The sequence below is a fragment of the Loa loa genome (genome assembly GCF_000183805.2).
Source record: "Loa loa unplaced genomic scaffold supercont3.23, whole genome shotgun sequence".
Lineage (NCBI taxonomy): Eukaryota > Metazoa > Nematoda > Chromadorea > Rhabditida > Onchocercidae > Loa > Loa loa.
The window spans coordinates 327,251-337,272 of record NW_018108203.1 but is presented as its reverse complement, the minus strand read 5'-3'; the positions used below and the strand labels follow the sequence as shown (position 1 = coordinate 337,272).

At 34.1% G+C, this 10,022-nt stretch overlaps 2 protein-coding genes across 2 annotated transcripts in view; one reads left to right on the top strand and one right to left on the bottom strand.

The window, feature by feature from the left end:
• Positions 1–1,287, top strand: part of LOAG_16851 (hypothetical protein) — an 11,078-nt gene extending 9,791 nt beyond the window's left edge. The window contains exon 12 of the mRNA XM_020449509.1: positions 448–1,287. Within this exon, the coding sequence (XP_020306964.1) occupies positions 448–501 (54 nt within the window). The 3' untranslated portion in view covers positions 502–1,287. The remainder of the gene's footprint in view (positions 1–447) is intronic.
• A 1,333-nt stretch (positions 1,288–2,620) lies between these two features.
• The window catches only part of LOAG_16850 (DNA-directed RNA polymerase), a gene marked incomplete at its 3' end in the record, with an annotated part of 9,447 nt that continues 2,045 nt past the window's right edge, over positions 2,621–10,022 (bottom strand). Inside the window, exons 4-24 of the mRNA XM_020449508.1 lie at positions 9,604–9,759; positions 9,145–9,261; positions 8,411–8,557; positions 8,134–8,297; positions 7,746–7,862; positions 7,520–7,607; positions 7,308–7,397; positions 7,155–7,232; positions 6,853–6,987; positions 6,688–6,761; positions 6,337–6,571; positions 5,971–6,108; positions 5,521–5,715; positions 5,324–5,447; positions 4,917–5,098; positions 4,591–4,805; positions 4,402–4,474; positions 3,943–4,107; positions 3,536–3,714; positions 3,234–3,378; positions 2,621–2,794 (exon numbers count right to left, since the gene is read on the bottom strand). Of these exons, the coding sequence (XP_020306963.1) occupies positions 2,621–2,794; positions 3,234–3,378; positions 3,536–3,714; positions 3,943–4,107; positions 4,402–4,474; positions 4,591–4,805; positions 4,917–5,098; positions 5,324–5,447; positions 5,521–5,715; positions 5,971–6,108; positions 6,337–6,571; positions 6,688–6,761; positions 6,853–6,987; positions 7,155–7,232; positions 7,308–7,397; positions 7,520–7,607; positions 7,746–7,862; positions 8,134–8,297; positions 8,411–8,557; positions 9,145–9,261; positions 9,604–9,759 (2,991 nt within the window). The remainder of the gene's footprint in view (positions 2,795–3,233; positions 3,379–3,535; positions 3,715–3,942; positions 4,108–4,401; positions 4,475–4,590; positions 4,806–4,916; positions 5,099–5,323; positions 5,448–5,520; positions 5,716–5,970; positions 6,109–6,336; positions 6,572–6,687; positions 6,762–6,852; positions 6,988–7,154; positions 7,233–7,307; positions 7,398–7,519; positions 7,608–7,745; positions 7,863–8,133; positions 8,298–8,410; positions 8,558–9,144; positions 9,262–9,603; positions 9,760–10,022) is intronic.

Here is a 10,022-nt window from a genome sequence, read left to right as displayed (position 1 = left end):
AAAATGCCATATAATTTGTTATTCCATAATTGTACTTCAGGCACGCATTCTTGGTATTTCGCTGGTGGGTGCTGGTTTGCTTCTTTGGATAGTTTTCCTGATAATCTCGTTGAGAAATATTTACTTGGGGGTAAGTTGTTTTTTTTTTTTTTTTGGCAAATATCTGTTAATCTTGCAGAACTTTGTCAGTTTTTAGAAGCGTAGTATTGTGGTTCAAAACATTTTTTTGAAAAATGTTTACTCTCAAGAGGATAATGTTTTGTTGAAATTCAAATGATTTTAGTGACAGTGGAACTTTTCAATACGGAAATCTGTCCTTTTGATTCAGTAAAGTGAGAGGAAAATTGAAAAATTAAAGAATTTCGGAAAGTGAGGAGCTATTTAGGAACAGGTCAATTTTGAGATGGTTAGAAATGACCAGTTGATTTGTACATTTCCTTATTCTAGAGGAAAGCTGATGATGAAACATCACATCTGATTGAAGATGGCATGGGAAACTGAGACGAATGAAAGCTGTTTTTGGGATGAAAGAATTCCAAGTTTGTTCGGTTATTCTATCGATGGAAATTTAAAAATATGCTTATGGCCGTCACTCAGATTTTAATGGTCTTACCAAATCATTTAAACAGCTATTAATTAAAATACTGTAAAAAGATAACTGATAAACATGTATTTTGAATACTGTAAAAAAGTATAAATACGAAAGCAGAGCTGGGAATGTTCACGTCCAGGACAATAATATTTTTGTATAATTCACAATGTAATTTGTTTAGCAAATCGAATTTTTATGCTTTTCATGTATCCTTCCGTAGATGTGTTTATATTAAAAGTACAAAAATTCTTTTATTGAGAATTGTTATTCACAACGTAAGTGAGGCAAAATACTGACCTTCTCTATGTTAAAATAAAGCTATATTTACAGCCTCTAAATATAACTTCGACTTCCATTTATTACCATCGATTGCGCTGGTAACTGTTCTTACCTTAACTGTAGGTGCAAGGAAGAAGTATTAGGCTTATTTCATCTTGATAAGTCTAGTATCTCATAGGTTAACACAACTGATAAGTTTCGTCCGAAAGTTTTAGAAAAAGGATACCATTATTACAGCACTGCGCGTTTTGAAATAAAAAGGGACTATGATCAAAAACGGAGTCAGGTATACAAGATATGTTCAGGATTCTTTCAAGAAAAGTCGGACAAGTATTTTTGGGCTGCCATTTCCGCACTTTTAAATTTATTGAAACTGTTCTCATTCTTGAGAAAGGTTCTAGTACTTTGGATTACGTCTTATTCAATTTGTAATGCTTTTTCATCGATTTGGCTTTATACTTTTATAATTCTAATAAATGTAGTAAATACATTGTCCTCAGAAGCTTTTTGATCGAAATTCGCATTTCGTTTGTGTGAAATTTTCATTTTGTGAGAAGCATATCTCAGATTGCGTACTATTTGCGAAACGCAACTTTCAAACTCATGAAGGTTTGTAGACTTTCGTAGATGGTTTATGGTGTAATAATGAATAGGTTACGATACCGGTCTTCAACTACATTTCTGTCATCAATTATCGGTGTTTGTGTGTGTGAAGGATAAAATGATGCAAGATGAAATGTGATTGGAGAACGAAGTCGCTGCTCAAGTTAAAGTTCATCCACTACGGAAGGATTTGCTCATCAATCTCTTACCAAGTATTATAAGTTACCATCGGCGTAATTTGCTGTTGCCACTACTGTTTACAGAAGAATTTCATTACCGGATGATACATCTTCGTCTTCCAGTACTTTTCTCATATTAAATATTGTGCTGAAGACAGGACTGACTCGACGACCACTTCCCGTTTCTGTCAGGAAATCCCATATAGTGTTGGCTACTCAAACCTTCCTTAAGGTGTGATGTGATCTTTTGTTGTATTATTATTATTCCTGCCTGACCTATTCTTCCAGCAATTTTTGCTTCGTACTGTTGTGTTTTATATTTGCTTGTAATTGCAAATGTTATTAGTATTATTCAGTTCGGGATTTAACGCACATAAACTAATAGCTTGGGATTCAGCATGTGATGCACTTCGATGTGTTTGACTGAAGTAATCATATGGTTGCTGGTTGTTTTTCTGAATGCTCTTTCTTCCTACAGATTCAAAAGTTTTCTGGAATGCATGAAATCTATTTTTTCTGGAATGCAAGCACCTATCATTTCTCGTCAGCTGATGACCGGTATTTGACAAAGAATAGGTGCTGTTTGAGTATGGTGAATTTTAAATTTACTGAAAACTTAAATATTTCAACAAAATATAGGAATCCGTAACAGTAACCCGTAACAGAAAGTTTTAGATTTAGTAGGACGAAAGGTGGCTGTAAAGATAACGACAGTTGTCTTGACTCAACAGTATACGGTATCTCCGGTCGGCATCTTACATGGTTTTCAATATTAAATCTAAGTTAATACTTTTCCAAAAACGATGTCAATAGAGCAATGGATAGGAACAAACTTATAGCTCACGCTGAAAAATCGAGACTTAGAAAAATCAAATCTAATTCTTGTAGGACGGAATATGTTTACTTTTGAATTCAACCCAGAAATTCTAAGTCGAACCTGCTTCGTGCTCTCATACCGACCGGGGAGTCAATCAGTATACTTAGATAAGCTGATTTTTGGCACAATATTCATGGATTGCAATTCCTGGAAGAGTAATTTGCAAGCGTATGGAATTTTAATGGTTGCCATAGTTCGCGAAGAACGGCACATTTGACACCAACCTTTGTAACCAATCAAACCACACTGCGAACAAACATCCACCTGCAAAAAGATTTCAGAATTTTTAATGTCAGACGTCAAAAGCTAAGTGTTGAAATTGAATTCCCAATCACCTTACAAGTCAGACCTCTACTACTATGCATAACTATTTACCAACAATAATTGTAGATAAAAGTGAAATTTTTCCCGCAATCACTCGGCAGATAAACTGAAGATCGTGAATATCATGAACTTAACTGTGAATCCAGTATGACTTGATGGAAATTTGTGAGTCAACTAAATTCTAGGATTAAGTAAACAAGATTTTTAGTATTGGTAGGATTTTACTGTCTCAGATCTAGGCTTTGAAAAAATGATCCGACAGCTTTAAATTTAATGATTAACTTTCGAAAAAGCACACGTTCGATAATTAAAGCCTATGGATTTCACTCCCTCTAGTGTGCTTTTCGAAATAATCTTAAATCCACAGAAAATGTCGTACTTTGAATTCATCCGATGAAACCATTAGTCTTTCCATCAACAACATACTTGCACCATAAGCAATCAAACAATCCCTTTCCATTTCACCCAGTCGTAAGCCACCATCACGTGCTCTCCCCTCGGTTGGTTGACGCGTTAGCACTGCTCTACAATATATTTCGAAATTTTGAGACTGTTCACGTAACAGTTCCCTAGGATTTTCTGTGATTTGTGAAAAATCTTTTGACGTTTTTTTTGAACATCCTTCGCAAATTTGAACATTTTTCTCATAAGTCTTGATTATATTCTGGAAATAAATATTACCGTGGTCCTCTAGCTCTTGCATGCATTTTATCCAGAACCATATGTTTCAACTTCTGATAATAAATAGGACCGAAATAAATATATGCACAAAGCTGCTGGCCAGTTATTCCGGATGTTAACATATCTTTTCCAAGATAATTGAATCCTCGTGCTGCTAGCTCTTCGCAGACAACATCAACCTTATTAGTTTTATAAAGTTTATAAAAAATTAAAAACTACAAGGAATAACCAGAAGTTTAGAGAAAATTAATCATCTAAAATTGCATAAATATATTAGATTTGCTGCATTAAGTATTTACAAAAGTATTTATAGCAATAAAATTTTCAAATATTGCAAAACGAATATACCTGTGCGATTTCGCAGCTCCTCATTCCGATTTTGTAAAATAAGCCTGTAAAAGTCTTACCTGATCACCACCAAAAGCAGTTCCGTAATGGAATTTGCCAGAAAGAACCGCATTTTTCCCACTTAACAATTCCATCAGTTTTCCAACAGTCATACGACTTGGATAACCATGCGGGTTCATAATCATATCTGGACACATACCCAAGTCGTTGAAAGGCATATCTTCCTGAAGATTAACTCTTTAAAGAATTGAAAAGAAATTATAGGTGAACTACCGAATTCAAAACCGTCATTTCTTTACTTTTACTTTTGATGTCCAAAAGTGGATTCAGAAATAATTCTGGATTCTCATAGTAAATTAAAAAAAATATTCAGCTTGAACGAGATTCTGGAATTCCGAGCATAAACTTGATGGAATTTGGGATCGAAGTTGGATGATCAACTTAAAGAGCAGAAAATTTCTTGAAGACATTGAACTTTTACATTTTAAAGAAACTTTTCAAATCAATTAAACTCAAACCTGTTGTGCTATCAAACCACATACACCTTTCTGCCCATGTCTGCTGCTAAATTTATCGCCCAATTCAGGTCTTCTGCATACAGCTTTCAATTTCATTATGCTTTCGAAATCAAAGAAATGTCGAAAACATGAAATGTATGAAAATCGAGGCTAAAAAACGTTTTTACGAAAAAAAAACTAAAACTATACCTCGTTTGTCGCAATAGTACTTTGATCAAATGAGCATCATCCTCGTTATATGTCAACAGGACACGTTCTGCATATGATGGTACAGGGTTACGATAAACAACCGAAACATCTTTGTATTCTACTTCATGGCTACTAACATTTGTTCCATCATTGTTCGAAGATGTGGTGGCACCAGCTTCCGTACTAACAACTGGCATGTGTTTATTGATCATTACCTTTAAAACTTGCTAAGTTTAAGGAGCAACTAAAACATTGATTTATAACAGTTATTTGTGAGAAGTCATAACTTTACATCCAAATTCATTAAAATCTGGAGAAACTAAAACCTGTTTGGAATGTATACATGCACCAACATATACGATACCCTCTTGGTCCAATACTTGATGTTTGTAAATGGGTTTTCGCGTTGTTGCTTCAACAGTTGGTCCCATAAGACGATCGAATGTTTGATTGGGGTATTTCCTAGCAGTTGCTTTCGCATGTTTGTAAACAAGACAACGACCATAGCCTAAAATAATTCGAGATTTAAAAAAAATCGAAATTTCCAGAAATTTTTAAACGAATAGACAGCAAAGACTGGTCAGTAACAAGGAGAAAAAACTAATGGAAATAAATTCAGATTATCTAGAAAATCAGTTGAATGTTTAAATTTTTGTTACTTGCAATAAAATTAACGCTATGAAATCTAAAAACATAGCTTTTTTTAAAAAAATGCCTGTTAGTGCTAGCTGACCTCTGTCAAGAGAAGCTTTATTCAGCACAAGTGCATCCTCAATATCGTAGCCACTGTAAGACATTACTGCAATGACAGCATTCTGTCCAGCTGGCAGTTTTTCGAAGTTACAGAATTCGATAGTCTGAAAGACTAATCAATAATTAGAAAGTTAGTTGTATGATATGCTGTTGGGACGAATACGGAGGGAAAAAAACCTTAGTTTTAACGAGAGGTCGCTGTGGGTAAACTAGTAGATACATGAGTGAATCGATACGTTTCTGCTGATTATATCCAATTGTACCCATAGCTTGCTTACCCATAGCACACTGATAGGTATTTCTTGGACTCTGATTATGATGCGGGTAAGGAATCAGGCCAGCACACACACCAAGCAGTGTGAAAGGTTCTATCTAAAATCATTATCTTGAAATATTAAATTTCCAAAATTCAAATTAGTATTAGTAAAAATCAAACTATATAAAATACTGTTACAATCAAATGTGATGTGAATCTCTTGATTCTCACTTATTTTACATATTTTCTTACTTTCAAGTCATATACGTAGTTCTAGTTTCTGCCTCTTACAACTGGAAAGAGGATAATAAATGCTTAGAACTCCAACGACAAGAAAGCACTGAAAATTTCGAGAATAGAAAAACGTTAACCTCTAAATGTGTTGTATTAGGCTTGATTTGATTTTCATAAACGGCAATTGACGCATCATTCATTTCATTGACATCCAAGTATTCAATCAAGCCATCATCGACAAAATCTTCGAAAATACGACATCCTTTTTTGAGCTCCTGTAAGAAGTTTCTGAAATGTTGTGGCATGATTTCATAATTATAAGAATGAAGAACGGAAATGTTAGCAAATTTCGGATTTTCAAAGAACCATGTATAGAAATTTACATCTCTAATATTTCACTGCTGAAACAAGTAAAACCCCTACACACATGAGCTCGAATTCCAAAAGATCTTTTATTTACATTGATATTTTGTCCCAGTTACTTTATCCATAATCCTAATCACCTCAATATGCTCTTGTGTAACTTGTGGTACGCCATTTTTTACAATAATGTAAGGTCGACAAAGACGTCCACCATCACTGGCTATATAAACTGATCGTTGAGCGGCATTTGTGGATACAGAAACGAATTCATTGAGTAAACCATGTCTTCGAACAGCCCTTATCGTTGAAACTATTCGCTGCGGATCGATTGTTAAACCAACGATTACACCGTTTAGAAAAACAATATGATATACTCTGAAAAAACCAGAAACCATCAAAATTTCCCATTTTCCATCTCATAGTCCGAAGATGATCTTAGTTGTGCATTTTACAGCAGTAGAATTCAAAAGCTTTTCAACGAGAAAACTTACGGACTATGAATAGCAGAAAAATGGAGAGATTTAACATCCTCAACACCCGAATTGTACAGCAAACGAATTACAGGCTGCAAACATGCTTTTAAAATAGTTAACCGAATTACTTTGTAAATATTTCTTTAAAAACATCATTTGAAAAAGTGTAGAATGTTAACAAACTTCTTCATCGCTATCTGTGGTTATATGACTAATGAGAGCCAAATTTTTGACAAGACCGCAAGACTCTCCTTCTGGTGTATCGGATGGACATAACATTCCCCACTGAGAAGGTTGCAAGGAGCGCGGTCCAGAAACCTAAAATTGATTAAAAAGTGAAAAAATATCCAGTGCTCAACATAGTTTTAGACTCATTAACCAATTCGATTTGGATAAGATAAACAATGAAGCCGCCATCTCTTGCAGCTTATCTCGTTTACCAAATTTTCACTATCTAAAATGCTGAGTAATGCTTTAAAACTTACTTTCCTTGTTTTCTCAAAAGTTGAATTGATTCGAGTCATCATGCCTAACACAGATATATATGAAAGACGTGATAAAACCTGTAAATATGCAAATCTTTAAATCCTAATGTAAAAATTTCAAAAATTGTGATATAAAAAGTGCGAAAAAAAAACCTGCGTTACTCCTTGTCTTTCCATTTTAAATCGTTTGATCGTCCAATTTCCAGTTGCTAAAGCATCGACCAATGCATTTGTTATTAGGTCCTGATATATACCTCATGATGCTGTCAAAGATAAAAACTAAACATATCATCACATATGCAGCAGATTTGAGTGCTTCTACTGATAATATGCAATTTAAAAAAAGAAATCCAGGAGAAATGAACCTGACGCATATGTTTAACTATATCAAGTGGAGCAGCCAATGTTTTGCCCAAACTGTTATCAGCAATTCTTTTCAATTCAGAATTGAATCTGAAAAATGCTCTTGTTTAAATAGTTCTCAGTTACTTGATCTCCTTGAAATTTTTCCATGAGCCGTTAGATTTGAAATGCTTAATTCCTTAAACAATCACAGAATAAAATTATAAATTTAGAAAGTACTAACAGCACCTCTTGAAAACATCCTCAAATAACAATGCAAGTAACGAGCCCGCCAGCTCTAAGCGCTTATTTCCGTAGAAATCACGATCGTCACATTCAGTGTCACCCACTTCCGCTTGCATTAACCTGAAAAAGCATGAAGGGATGATAAATATCATTTCAAACTGTTTTCCTTATTTGATACACATACAAAATCCATGCTGAATGCTTTCTTATATGCCCACACAAGAAAAAGTTGACAACTTCTTTAAAAGAAGCTGAATTTCGAAACGCAGCTCGACATCTTATACACTGGTGAGGGAATATTTCAAAAAACGTGGAAATTTTAACATACGAGAACAATACCAAAGAAATTATGAAAGAAAAGGATTCAAGAAACTTGGTCCAACCTTCATACCTTCTAATCATTAATCCCAAATAAATGGCTTTCATTTTCATATTCCCGTCCGGACATGGGACATGTGCAATCATTAAATTTGATAAGAAATCAATGGCTTCATGTTCACGTGGTAGTGTTGATGACGTACCAGAAGCAAATGGCCCAAATTTGCGCATTTTAACCTGAAAAACAAAATAACTACATAATGGAAACCATTGGATGGATTAATATGGAAGAATTAAACTGTTATTCTATCTTTTGAAAAAGGAAATTTCAATATTTTCGAAAAAGGAACCTTTGAAGCTATATATTGCAGTGCACCTTCTTGTGTTACAATTTGATGACTTGCACATTCCTCAATTGATGGAGCCATTGCAGCAACGAATTTCTCCTCCAAACCAACTGCTGAAACGATATCATGGTCCGATTCGAATCCCATCGCCTAAAGTAACAGCCAGTTTCATAAAAGATTCTAAATGCCTGAAACCCCAGATAGACAAGTTTACTGTAGCCAAAAATACCATAAAGTCTTTTAAAACTAAAGCAAGAAGCATGAATTGCAAAATTTATTCAAAAAAACGACGTGCAACACGAATACATGCATCATCGGCGACAACTGGCACTATACGAAACAAGTCGAATGCATCAAAGGGGAAAAACATGCGCTAAAACAATTACAGGACTAAATCATAAGAATCAAATTATTATTTAATAAAACTGATATTTCATTTTTTTTCTTAATGCTTACAATCTTTACTCCAGTATAAAGAAAGCAAATAATCTAAATTTTAATAAATTTACAAAAGAATCGCCAAATCATATTTCTCCACGTAAAATATCATTTTTATTAAACAATGATTTGATCCTTGTAATTTAATCTTGTAACTGCTTTAGCACACTTCTTTTTTTACCTTTGACATGTCCAACTTGTTTCGTGCACAGCCGATTGTAGTCGATGATGCATGTATTCGTGTTGCGTATCACTTTTTAGAGAAGATTTCGCAATTCATATTCTGTTTGAACTTTTACCTTAAAAACAATGGCTACTGGTACGTCGTCAGAAAGCTGGTTGTGACGAACGTAATATCGTTGCTTCTTACTAGCAATGTATGTTTTACTTTTACGTTCCTGTGTAGAACTAAGTATCTGAAAGTATAGTTTATATACGTTGAACCGAACAAATTTTCAAGTTACAAGAGACTATTATTACTATTATTTGAAAAGAAAAAGGAAAGGGAATAAGGCGAAAAAAGAGCTGGAGTTAAAATAATAAGAAAAGGTAGCTGACAATAATTTGAGACTTCGAAGTTCGAATACACTTACAGTAACAAATATGAGTGAATTTTCAAATAAAAATAGCTAAAATACACTGGCGGTGGACTATTCAAATGTTGGATTTGTGTTTTAGAGTTTAGTAATTTGAAAAATATAAAGTATAACAAATGAACGGGAATCATGATATGAACTAATGTAAAAAATCCAGCGCACTTCACACTGTAGCTCTTTTTTGCTGTTTCTTCCAATCATGATACGATTCTTCGAAAGCTGTTCTTGAATGAGAACCACTTTTTCCGATCCACGGATGATGAAATAACCACCCGGATCATACGGACATTCTTGGACATGTGCAAGTTCACTCTCATTCTTAATAAACTTTTTTTCAATTTAATTAAAATAATTTTTCGGCAGACTCCAAAAAATGAAAATCTGGTAATGACTAAATTTCTAAAATTCAAATCTTGCAAATTCCGTGAAAAAAAGATAGAACTACCATATTTTTTAAAACACATTTACTGGAACGTAGCATGACAGGCATTTTGCCGATTACAAGACCATTCCTCAAAACACGCTGACTGCCACGAGTGTATTCAATATCGACCGAAATGGGTGCAGAATAAGTCATATCC